Raw genomic sequence first — 13,450 nt, 5'->3', positions numbered from 1 at the left:
TTTAGATATTTTGTAATGAATTTTAATTCTGTAGAGTAAATGTTTACATTAATCAAAGCTTATACTCATATACTGCAAGTAACCATTACAATAATTACTTCCTGTCATTTGACCGAGATGTTACCATCTCTCGATGTGGCAGACCAGCCAAAAGACTCGTGTAATACTAGCACTAAAGTTATATTATTAAATATAAGTCAAAACATAAGATATCCATTTCAACTGTGTAAGACAACTGTGTGATGTTGTGTCTTTTTTGGATGTTAAAAAAAGGACTACAATAAAAATTTCCTGCAAACAGTAACATTTCTAAATTCAACATCACATGTGGCTACACAAACAAATGCAATATACAAACAGAGTACACAGATTAAATTGTGCAGTTATAAAAGACACTTGTTCTGGGTCAATTTCACATGCCTTCAGATTCTGTTTTCCAATTTTAAGATTTATCTATTTCAGTTCGCTGTATTGATTCTACAATTTCTATACAAATTGAGATTTGACAGGATATAAAAACAAAAGGTATCTTTAAGGACAAAACTTGTGTAATCACAAAAACAACCCACATTACATGTGTCATAGCCCCAACAGAAACAGCTTCTCTACTACTGAAGAAGAACAACAAACCAAAGAACTTCAAATTGTTATCAGTAATAGTCTTTCCCTCTGTTTTCCAGTAGAGGGAACCACTTATCTAAAGTTTGATTTCTGTGCGTGCGTGTTATATACATTTAACTAAAGAAACTTTAGCAACTATATAATACATAAACTGAATGTGCAAATTATTGTCTACACATGATTAAATCCATAATACTGAAGACCACAGCATTAATATCTCTGACGTTTAGAAAAAAAATCCTGTATTTTGATGTTCCAAATAATCTCTAATTGACAGTTAAACTTAATAAGTAACCTGTGAAAACAAAACACGAGAAAGAAGACTGAAAACCCAAACTTGCATTCAGATATAACAGTACCATTGTTTCTGAAATACTCATCTTTATGTATATATATATATGTGTATCAGTCTGTGCAATAAAACCACATTTCAGGCTTTAATGTGTCTGACATAGGTCTATTTCTTACAGGCAAAAGACAATAGTTCAAAATGAAATTATTATTATACCAATGACAGCACTTACCCTGTTTGTCTCATTGGAGAATCAAAATCCTCCGCACTATATCACAGTATTCCGTAAAGACAAGCATAAACACACAAAACTTGCTAGATCTAAAATGTTTTGTCCAGTCCTATGTGATGTGATAATGTGTACGTAAAATAAGTGAATACTTGAGTCATCAATCCCTTTCAAGTTATTTAACCATATATTCAAATGATTAACTCTGTGATATGCATCTGCATATGAAAAAGTAGGGCTTTTCACACTGCGCTACCCCAGGTTATCTTCCGTCTAAACCCCAAGTTTCATAAACCTGGGTAAAATGCGGGGATAACCCCACTTCAAAAATTACAAGTGTGAAACGTTCGTTTATGAAGAAGGGTTAGCACAATTTTTGAAGGGTTAACCCATTCAAACGTGTGCAGTGTGAAACGAAGCGGGGGAGGAATGATACAACCAGACGCTTAGCAACGGACACCCAATCAAAAACTAAACTGCGCTTACCTCATTTTTCCATAAACAATCCTTTGACTTTTTTATTTGTTTGAGTAAGTTACGTCTTAGGAGGCTTAAAACAGACAAAAAAGGATTTGCGAGGCATCATTTTGTCACAGATGTGGATGCAACAAGGTATCTGTTTGCTTTTTTTATTTAAAGATTTATTTTGGGCGTTTTTTGCCTTTATGTACAGTACAGTAACAATGAGAGGACACGAAATGACGTGGGTGAGGGGGGGTGGGATCAGAAAAGGACCACTACCTGGCACTCAAACTCTGGTCGCACGGAGCGCAACAGCACCATATGTCTGAGCAATAACCACAAGGCTATCTGCTCCAACAGTATTTGTTTTTTAAAAGGAGCGCATAATACTGTTATTCAGTTAGTATGACACTGCAATATTTCTCCAATCATGACTGTTGACACCGCAAAGATGCAAATAAGAATGTTAACCCAGGTTTTAGCGCTGTACAGTGTGAAACGTCAGGTTATGAATACCCAGGGTTATCTTTTAACCCCTGGTAAATTATAAGCAGTGTGAAACGCAAAACAGATAACACAGGATTCTGTTTACTTGGGGTTTAGAATAACTCTGGGTTAACGATTTCAGGTGTGTAAAGCCCTTATCTGAAGATTATTTGTTGGTCCCCACCAAGGCATAACTTTTGTTGTACACAACACCACACAAAGAAAAAACACTGTCCGCTAAACAAAGCTGAATTCCCTTTGCTGCAAAACCATAATCTTTTCTTGTTGCACAAATGACTTTAGATTAGAGTTTGCTTATCTGTAATATGTTCCGCCAAAACTACACACAGTCCACGACAGACTCCCCCTCATTCCCTTCCTCTTCTCCCCACATCCCAAACCTCATTTCCTCATCATCTATGGAAGCTCCATCCGCCTCTCCAAGACTGATCATGTCTATCGCTTCATCAGCTCCAGGCTCTCCTTGATGAGCACGAAGATGTTTCCTCAGGCTGGCCGGATCTTTAAAGCCACGGTGGCAAAGCGGGCAGCAACACGGCCGCTCTCCCGTATGTATTCGCTGGTGATGCTTCAGATGCTGCAGCCGGCTGAGGCGTTTTCCACAAACATTGCACACATACGGTTTTTCACCCGTGTGTGTGCGCCGATGCTTTCGCAGGCCGTCTAGATGACGAAACTGCGTCCCACACTCCGAGCAGGAATACGGTTTTTCACCAGTGTGGATGCGGAGGTGAGTCTTAAGGGCCCCTGACTCACGGAAGCGCCGCCCACAAACGGTGCACGGGTACGGTTTCTCTCCAGTGTGAATCCTCAGATGTTTTTTCAGGCTAGAGATCAGACGAAATGTCTTTCCACACTCCAAACACAGGTGAGGCCGTTCACCAGGCACTTCACCCATCAGCTCAGCGATGGAACGTCGAGCCGGTTCCTCAGGTGATGAGACACCTGCCCCTGGACTTCTCTTGGATGACAAACCCAAACTGGGGGCATCTCTCAGTGTGGATCTTAGCCCAGATGTCCCCTGTGGAGGTGAACTACCGGAAGAGGGTCCATTTAGGGGCCTGGACGAAGGTGCTGTATTTTTGGAAGGGTGATGGTGTGAACTGGAACTTCCTTCCTCTGCTACGTGGACGAATGCGAGATCACATGAACTCTGCGCCGAGTGCTCAGTTTCAGTGGGTGGCTCCCTTCCCCGCACGCACATCTGCCCAGATGCAAGTCCCTGTTCTTCTTTAATAGAGAAGCTAGCGAGTGAGGGGGGATTTGGGGCTCTATTGTGTGAGAGGCGCCTGCTGTCATCCACCATCTCACCTGTAAACAGGTGATGACACATTTATACATTGAAAGGATAATATAATAATTTAAACTATAATTAATATAAATTAAAATGCATGCCACATGCCATGCCTAACACCACGAACCTGATTTTCTTTGCACGAAATTAAGAATTGTAGAAAAAAAATGAGCTTATAGTGCTTCTGAGTTTCTGTATTAAAAGTTATCTTACCAGTTCGGTTCATGTCGGAGCAGATGTTAGACGAATGGACGGATATGGGGTCATAAAAACTATTCGTCACAGTCCCATCTGCCTGAATGGAGAGGTGACAACTCTTGAAATCTTCCCTGGAATCAAAGCCATGTATCGCATCACCAAGAGCGCCACTCAACTCCGCTTCACCTCCGGTAAAACAGCGTGGATCCGTCTGGGGCGCAGACCTGTGTGTCAACCGGCTAGAGTTCACGGGTCCACCGGTGTTGTAAGCGTGATGCCCCGTCATGGGCGGGTTACCGAAGGGACCCTGCAGCTGATCGATTAATTTCTGAGCGCTACAAAGACACTCTTGTAACGTTTTGAGCTCTCTCTCTGAAACTTCGAGCCGAATCTTCAGTTTTTCGTTTTCCTGCTCTTTGGTAAACAGCTCCCGCTGGGTTTCCGAAAGCACGGCCACGATCTCCACCAGCAGGGTGTCCACCGCAGAGGACAGAGTGGATCGGATGGTGGGACCGAGGCGAGTTCTGAGTGTGGAGATGGACATGTTTTTGTCCCGTGTGACGCTCTGCATGCACTCGGCCTTCTCAGACTTATTTATTATAGTTTGCTTTCGGTGGGAAACGCCTGCCGATGGGCCGTTTGTTGGTGTTTGTACCGAGCCTTGGTTGATTCTGCCAGACCCATTTTCACCGTTGTTGCGCTTCGAGTTCATTGCGAATTGTTAGATCGTACACCTTATCGGTTATTGCTGTGATTTATTATTGTTGTTTGACAATAACTGATCATCCTTAACAATCACAACGCGATGATGAATTTTAATTACTCAGAAATCAAGAACTAACGTTACATTCGCGAACGCAGCCACCAAAACGAGCTACTCAAGCATTATCATTAGCAAACTAGCCTGCACGTTACTCCAACAAATCAAGCCTTTCACTAACTTGGTTGTTGTAAAAATTGACAACTAACCACAATGATTGATCACAAGCACAGCGTTGTTAATTTGCGGCGATTTGCTAATCGTCAGGCGCAGATCCACAGCCTTCACTCCACGATATAAACGCTGGGGTTTGTCCTGACTTTTGATTGGTCAGTGACGTGGTCGCAGTTTAACGACGTAATCGCGCATAAACAGACTTGAGCGCATGTAAATGACGATTCTCCAAAAAAGATCAACGATCTTCCCCACAGTTTGTACTAAATCATGTTGTACTACTATACACACAGTATTTTACATTAGCTGATGCCATTTTTAAAAAGGTTAAACATATTGTGATGCAAGGGAGTCGTGTGAATAGGCTTATTTGGGAAACATCTCGCCTCGCCTGAAAAGAAGACGCCTGCAGTAAGGGGAGGACTTCCCAAACTTCCTATTTAAAGGTTCCAGTTTATCCCAAAAATCGAAGAAATTCATTCAAGAAATTGTATGTAATATTTATTGTTCTGGAGAGGTTATATATTGTGTAAATTCTGTAACTTATTTCCAGAAAACACAGCATATTTTTCTTTCATTCATGGACAAAGTGCAATAACTGTGGTTACATTTAACAATAAAACATGGAATAAAACATTTTTTAGCATGCAATTATAATAATAATAATGAAAATCCCTATCAAATTGTCCCTTTTTCATAGGCAAATGTTATAAGCCTGGACCATAATCTTCATATTCAATTCAAAATTCATATTTACTTTGAAATAGTAAGGGCATAGTGTATAAACGTAAATCATTTTTTTTGATAGCTCGTTTAAATTTTTTATTATTTCTGTATCTCAACTTTTTAATCACAATGGTTCAAGAAGTAATAGTATAGAATTCCTTTAACCCCGAAGGAGTTTGCAGTAGTGGCTGATACAATTCCAAAAGGAGTATTACTCCATAACTATATGACATGGCAGAACTTAAATCTGACACTATACAATTTTATTTACATATAACATTTTTTATTTATTTTAAAGTTTCATTGTTCAATTTAACTAATTTAAAAACACAAATTAAAAAGTTATTTATTTGTTTACATTTTTATGTTTTAATTATTAAATTGATTAATTAATTTTTTATTTTATGAATCAGAAGTTTATTTCAGCAAGACTTGGTTTCTTTGCCATATGTAATTTCTTACTGGAATTGAATTGTAAATGATATCCCCTGGAAAAAAGTTTGGACGTTTGGACAGCCATGGCTCCTCTGCGACTCCAGGGCATCCGCATTTTAAATTATATAGACGACCGGCAAATTTTGGCCCAGTCTCGGGAGCTAGCGCTCCTCTCGAAGTGTTAGGATTGAGACTCAAAGTCAAGAAGAGCGTTCTCTCTCCTACGCAGAAGACAACGTATCGGGAAGTTGTATGGAACTCGGTCACGATGCAGGCACATCTGTCTCCTGCACGTGTCGAATCCATCCAAAACTCCCTAAAGAACATCAGGCTATAGGCCAGAAAGTCACTATTCAAAATTTTCAAAGAGTTCTAGGTCTTATGGCGGCTGCATCCATGGTGATACCTTTGGGCCTCCTCCATATGAGACCGTTTCAGTTGTGGAACAGAGCCAGGGGGTTTCATCCAAGGACCAACCCCCAAAGGCAAGTAAGGGTTACATGCTAGGGTCTTCATACCCTCTCTATGTGGTTCAGACCTCGGTTTCTGACTTTAGGTCCAACTCTAGGTCTGTGTTGTAGTCGCAAAATGTTAACGACAGCTTCCCTCACGGGCTGGGGCGCGGCCTTAGGGATCTGGAGAGGTCATCTTCGCGATTGGCACATCAATTGCCTCGAGATGTTGGCTGTATTTTGAGCCCTGAAATACTTCTTCCAGCAGTTACAAAGCTAGCATGTCCTAGTGGACAACACTAAGTAGTCTTGAAGGTAAAATACCACAAGCACAGCAGATCCTTCCTTGGGCGAAGGAAAAATTCCTGTCCCTCAGAGCGATTCACATCCCGGGGCATATGAATGTAGGAACAGACTTGCTGTCCAGACAAGGTGCGATGAACGGGGAATGGAAACTCCATCTGGGAAATATTTTACGAAGCAGAGGTGGACCTCTTTGCAACGCAGGAGACAGCACAATGTCTCCTCTACTTCTCTCTGACTCCTCCAGCTCCCATGGGTCTGGACACGATGGCCCATGCGTGGCCAAGAGGGCGCCTTGACACATTTTCTCCGATCGCTCGGCTCCCGGGAGTCCTGGCCAAGGTCCATCACCTCTTATTGATAGCTCCCCTTAAGATGTTATTTCTAATGGCAATCACTGATTTCTCGTGAAAGTAGGTTGCATTAGAAGGGTGCATATGGAGTGCCCTAGCTGCTTTTATGAAACGTGACAGCCTCGATGACGTAAAAGGCTTCAAATGAGACCTCCGGACGATGCAGCCTTCCAAAATGAAACACAGCAGGAGTTATCCTGGAATTTCGTATAATATGAGCATGATGTGTAAACTAGCTTCTGTGTAAAAGTTTGACCTTCTGTCTAACAATTTTGAGTTTAGGACTGATAAATTAGCAAAATGTCTCTGATTTTTGATTATTTGATTTAGCTTAAGAAAGTACAAAATAATATATTGCAGAACTTTACAGTGCTGTTCAGATTTATGTATTATTGCTCAGGTTGTTCTGGTGCTGCAGTGACATCTAGTGGTAGATTTGTGTGACGGAAATGAGCTATTTACACACCATATAACCGTTACCTATACCGTTATATTGTTATGTAGTGTGATACCACGAAACATTTGTCATTTTTAACATACACATACATCTGAGGAGTTGTAGAATGTAGAATACTCAAAGAACAGGTCTAAGTTTAATTTTATATCACTGGGTGGGCACATACTGTATTTCTTAATTCTGTACCTTTGAGAAATATTGAGAATTTCTTGCAGCATTAGACACTACACTACAATATCAAGTACCGCATAACAATACTGTACATCACAATATGCAGCATATTACAGTTACCCTGCTGATACATTTGGAGATAAAAACAAATAACTCTTCTTCAATGTAAAGAATTCTGCAGACACAACAATAATAGACTTTCTCACAACTTCACAAACTGCTTCCTTAAAGTCATACATTCAATAAGGTCATAATATTCTCTTTAGTTTTTTTTTTTAGAGCTTTGGTATAAAGAGATTTGGCAAAGTAGGAAAAGCATTCACAGTTTTGGTAGTTAAATGAATTGATTGAATATGGTTGAGTGGCTGTATTTTGTAATCTTTCTACCTCCAAGATGAGTAATTGATGATTCATTATTCAACAGAAATGAGCTTTACTGAATCCATATTTGGCAGCGGCACACATTTCTTGTGTGGGTTCTCTATATACTCATCAAGAACATGCAATAAACAAATATTTGTGCCTGTACAAGCTCAGTTTAGAACTGCAATGTTGAAAACAGGATCTGGCAATTCTTACACATACATCAATATTCTGTAATCCTGTAGCCTACTTTGCGTTTGTGTTGTCTGCCACTTCCAGGCTGAGCAGTTTTTGATCATAAAAGGGCATTACTAAAAAACAAAAACAAAATGTGTGAACATGTGCAGGGATAGATATGAAACTGAGGAAAGGTGTATGATGATAAACAATGGACAGGAATCAAGCATGTTGAATATATGAATATATTTAAACCTAAACCCAAACCTTAAAGGGGTCATATGACACACCAAAGACACAGAAAAACACATTTTCATGCCATATGAGCCCTTTAACTATAGCATATTAGCACAAATTTAGAAGAGAAATTCAGCTTAGATGTTCTAGTGGAGAAAATAAAACTGATCTCATTAAAAAACAAGTTAATAAGGAACAGATGCTATAGCAGAACAAACATCAAAAGTATTATTTTTGTCATGTGAAACCAATTGCCATCTGATCATATAACTACAGTTTACATCAACTGCACTTCTTTTTATAATTTCTTTTTCTTTTGTTCTTATTCTTTTTGTATACACTCGCATTTTAATCAATTTTATTGCTGTTTTATTGTTTCATCAAATCTAAAGTTGTTTATGTGATTGTAAATATTTTGTTTTTTCTTATTTCTCTTTGTCAATCACTTTATGTAAAGCACTTGGAATTTCCCTTGTGTAAAAATGTGCTATAAATATAAATATGCTTGCCTTGCCTTGATCTCATCAAACATATTTATTTAAATAAAAAATATAATAGGCCTATTTGTATAACAGAGATGATGGGAAAGTATGTTGAGAATAATAGACTTAAAATTCAGGATGTCCTGAAAAAAACCAGTAGTCATGCTTTTATTGTAAAAGTGCCTCCAGTGTAGTCCTGCATGTCATTTATTCTGATGTCAAGTTAAGTAATTCCGAAAAGATTTTAGTGCAAAAAATGACAGAAAATTCAAAGAAGGTGACACTTTTAACAAACGATGCACGATGCACGATTACTTGATGTATAAAGAAAATAAATGTTTGTATTTGTATTTGTGCACTGACCAGTTTTATTTGCTACGTGTTGCTTTTTGCAATCCTTTCTGTTTACCCTGTGGTGAATATACTATTAGAAATATTTCTGGAATCTCTAACATTTCCCAAGAGGAGCCTGGACTATAACACATCTATGTCCTGTGGATTTCAAACATGAGGGTATGGAACTGGAATGTTTTAATTGCCCCACAACATCTGGACACAATATAAAAGGTACACCGACAGGAGGAGCTGGCAATGTTGTTCAAAGGCATAACAAGACATTGTTAAAAGATGGTTTTAACAATAGCTTTATTCAAAGACACAACATGTGCTGCAAACACACAATCAACTCCCGTTAGTTCCTTAACAAAGTCTTTTACAATGAAAATATACTAACAGGCTGCGAATCTGAAGCACTAGACTGTCCTTGCGAAGTTGTAATGGTTGGAATTGCCCCGCGTTTTAACAAAAGCTTTCGTGCACACCGGCCTTGATCTCTTCTATGTTCATGAAGCTCTCATAGGTGAAATGCTCTTGACACACTTCAATATTCGGATGGTACTGTTCTGGAACAGTATTGTAAATAAAATGTAACCTTTCGTTTTAAGTTGCCTCAAACCTCTGAAAGGACACACAAAGAGGCTTTCTTTCGCAATGAAACACAAAGTGTGTCCATGACATGGCTGAGGCGGCGACGATACAATGAGATATACAAAAACCTCCACCTTATGCGTTTACATTTGGGCAGTCTTAGTCAAGTCATACCACGAAATGATGTAGATTCCTGAGGGTGTGGTTACAAGTGGGGATTCAGGCAGGTCTGGGTGAGCATTCGCTTTTAGATGCATCTTTTGTTCCTACACTTTCATTTTAGCAATTTTACTTGTCTAATACATCCATGGGCAAATTATAACACACCAAAGACACAGAAAAACAGGTATTTGCGCCATTTGACCCCTTTAACTGCTTGACACCAGCATGATTTTATTTAAATCATGTCAATAGTCCATTATAGGAAGTATGATGATGACTCACTTTACCGCAAAAACCCATCTAAGAGTGTCAGGAAAAGTATTCGTGGCTTGTTAATCATTTTCCAAATACCATGAATGTTTTGAGTGAAAAAATGTGAAAATGCAATTGACAGTATTGATCTTGTAGTTATATATTCCAAGCCAGGGCCATTTTGTCCTATCCACTTACTATCAGTACCTGTTTATTCTCTTCAGGGTCATTGGAGGTCCGAAGCCAATGCATATGGGCTGTATATATTTTTTAAATGGTCAACAAAAATGTTCAATGTGTTTGGACAAATCTTAATTCATAAATCAGATTAAATTCCTAATTTAATTTTTCTACATATCAATGTAACCAAAAGCAAGTGCAACAATCACATTGGAAATTAACAATGCATAAATATATATACACACACACACATATATAGCACGTATAGAATAAAAAACAATGTTTCTTTTATTTATAATTTATTTTAACAAAAAATAAGTGCTGCAGTCAAGGGAGAATTTTGTCTGATTAAATTGTTCCCAAAATGCACACAAACACACACACACACGCAAACACAAGCACACACACGCGCGCACACACAGAAACACAGAAACACACACACAGTGTGTTTGTAATTTGTAAAAGTGGACTGTAAATAGTGTTTGTGACTGGTGTCAATACACATTACTCTGCGGTTTCTGTCTCCCCTAAATCACATTGTTAGACACTGACATCCCGTATGAGAGGAATGTGCTGAGTCACTAACCAACCTTTTCTACACCCCTCTCCTTTTTGTCCCTGTTCGTTGAATCATTCATACACTCGCATCCTCTTTACACTTATGTGTTGTATACATCTACTGATCCTCATGTCTTCTGTGATAAAATGGACATATTTGGCCACTCACATAGTCTGTATATACTTCTGTCTTTCAGAAAACTCCCTCTGAGTTCTCTCTCCGTGCAGTTGATCTCTGATGTTTTTTGTGTCTCCACAGCAGTACTGCTACAATCAACACCACCAAAAGACCCACCACACCCCCTATTATCTCCAGCTTCAATGCAAGTCCAGAGTCTGAAGTTTGGGGTTCATATGTAATACATGATTCGCTATTCTTTTCACTAGCGCCAGCCGTATTCACAGCCTCCACACAAACAAGCTCACCGGCCGACACGTCCACCAATACAGCCGCTCTCTTCTTGTCTTTCACCTTTAGGTTCCTCTCCATCACTTTATCTTTGCCTTCCACCGAAACAATGTAATGGGTTACTATGGAGGTTGGAGCGCACCAGTGTACCTCAACCACTTTGGCATCCTCTTGAATTACCTTCGCGATGCGTGGTGGACTTGGGGGAATATGAGATCCACTCAGGCCAGGGCAAAGGCAGCCTGTTGCGACTGCTAGATCTCTGCAGGTTCCCTGCTGCTCCATGCACATGTCGTAGAGACATTCACTACGTTCAGTATATTCAGACTCAGTGGGAGATGAGCTCGGAGGTTCAATGGAGATGTCCTCATAGTAATCCATCGAGCCTCCAGACGGGCGGAAACGTGGTCGAGTGGCATTCTGAGATGATGTCACAAAAGAGTGGTTGAGCAAGTTGGTGATGAGGAGAAGAATGAGAGCACGTCCACACACCAGCATGATTCCTGATAAAAAACACATTGAACACTGATTCATATCACAGTCAGAAATAAAGTTCAAATCGTATTGCTCAAAAGCTAAATAGAGGGTAGCATCGTTTATTTTACCCAACCTAACCTGAAATATGGAATTTATAGAGCTTCATATTTTACCTTATTACAGTAAAATGTTGTGCATAAAATTAAGGTGTTTTTCTTCTTTAATTGTTTTTTCTCAGAACATCTAAACGATTTTATGAGAAAAGTCATAAAATGAAAAAAAGGGAAAAATAACACTTTTCCTTTATGTTTTCCCCTCAAGAAATAGAGATAAAGAGAAAGAAATACTTACAATGTAAATAATATCTATTTTAAAAGGTTTTACTATTAGGCACATTCTTTATGTATGTTTTTATAAGGTGAATCTCCCAAACTGAATGTCACGTAAAAAAATAACCAGTGAGATTTTATTGAGAATTACCATTGAGAATAAAGTAAAAGAAGTAAATACATTTAAATATGTTTTACAGTAATTGCTTCTATGTTGTTATAGTTATTAACACAAACTGTACAGTGTTCCCCTTACTGTTATCTCAAACAGGCAGTTTGATGTATAGTAACTGTACAAAAGTCAGAAAAGACTGTAAGTGTCTTGTTACTACAAATATTACTATGACCTTAGTTGTACTAACAATCTCTTAGGGTCAGATTATATATAAACACATCCAGTCAAGACAAGAACTGCACATTTTCACTTTTGACACGGTACATGTTTCCTTAGATACCAACTTGATGAGGAATTTGAAAAACGAGAAATAGGATAAAAAGAAAATTATGAATATTGAGCAACATGCCAGTGACCTCAAACCTGCTTTTAAATTATCTTGTAACATTTAGCGCACATTATATCCAAGAGGCAGTAGGTATTTACTGTTAAAATCAAGGGGTGCATTAAAAAACAACCTAAATTCTAAATCACTGTATTGCAAAACAAATCGGTGAACAAATTTCAAAATGGGTGGGTACTGTACCATGCTGTGCCAGCTTCCCTGGGTTAAGGTAATGATTAACATTCTTTTGCAAAGTATACCTCATGTTAAGCAGGTCATTAGCAATGGTGTCCGAACAACATCATGTGATTAAAGGAATGCAGGTTTTCCACAATGCTGTATTGAGACTATCTGTCCTTGTTGTCTTGGTAAGTTTCGTAACAAAAATAGTTAAAGTTTAATGGATCATATAAAACTAATACAAAGATCTAAATCAAAATGAAATATTTTAAAGACTCTTTACCTTACCTGTTTAATTTATCCGTCTGAAATAGAGTATTATCATATGATCCCAAAAGCAAACGATATGTCTTAATATCCTCTTTCCTTCACTCTCGTGCTGATTCTTTCTTTATAAACACTCTCTCAAACTCCCCAACAATCACCTCCTTCTTCTTCCTACCCCATCCCCCCTCTCTCTTTTTCTCATCGCTCCACCTTTTCTCAGTTAATAGACTATGTGTGTGCATGTCTCTTAAATATGTGCAGATGCTGGCCTCGCATGAATCATACAGGATTCATAGCTCAGAAACCTGACGTAACACGCGCATGCAGTCATGCAGGGTAACTGAGTTGACATTGAGTAACTGAAGCATGTGGCATCCTCAATACTAGCTAAAGACATTCCATTCATGTATTCAGATCAGTATCCTAAAACTCTTTTTTAACTACAGGACAAAGCATAATGTTCATATAGGGTCGTTTGGTAAAACAATTTGGGGTTTATTAACTTTTATGTTTTAT

The 13,450-nt window shown here is 38.7% G+C and overlaps 2 protein-coding genes across 2 annotated transcripts; both read right to left on the bottom strand.

Annotated features, from left to right (window-relative positions):
- Positions 1 to 4,672, bottom strand: si:ch1073-224n8.1 (zinc finger and SCAN domain-containing protein 20). The gene is made up of 2 exons (XM_056747173.1): positions 3,619 to 4,672; positions 1 to 3,422 (listed from the first exon to the last, which is right to left on the bottom strand). Exons 1-2 carry the CDS (start codon positions 4,313 to 4,315, stop codon positions 2,431 to 2,433), a joined length of 1,689 nt encoding a protein of 562 aa, XP_056603151.1. The 5' UTR covers positions 4,316 to 4,672; the 3' UTR covers positions 1 to 2,430.
- A 4,765-nt stretch (positions 4,673 to 9,437) lies between these two features.
- On the bottom strand, positions 9,438 to 13,093 carry LOC130419688 (LRRN4 C-terminal-like protein). Its single transcript, XM_056746594.1, has 2 exons — positions 12,956 to 13,093; positions 9,438 to 11,684 (listed from the first exon to the last, which is right to left on the bottom strand). Exon 2 carries the CDS (start codon positions 11,677 to 11,679, stop codon positions 10,966 to 10,968), a length of 714 nt encoding a protein of 237 aa, XP_056602572.1. The 5' UTR covers positions 11,680 to 11,684; positions 12,956 to 13,093; the 3' UTR covers positions 9,438 to 10,965.
- Between the last annotated feature and the right edge of the window lie 357 nt (positions 13,094 to 13,450).

Source organism: Triplophysa dalaica, chromosome 4 (genome assembly GCF_015846415.1).
Source record: "Triplophysa dalaica isolate WHDGS20190420 chromosome 4, ASM1584641v1, whole genome shotgun sequence".
Classification (NCBI taxonomy): domain Eukaryota; kingdom Metazoa; phylum Chordata; class Actinopteri; order Cypriniformes; family Nemacheilidae; genus Triplophysa; species Triplophysa dalaica.
This window is presented reverse-complemented; position numbering and strand designations above follow the sequence as displayed.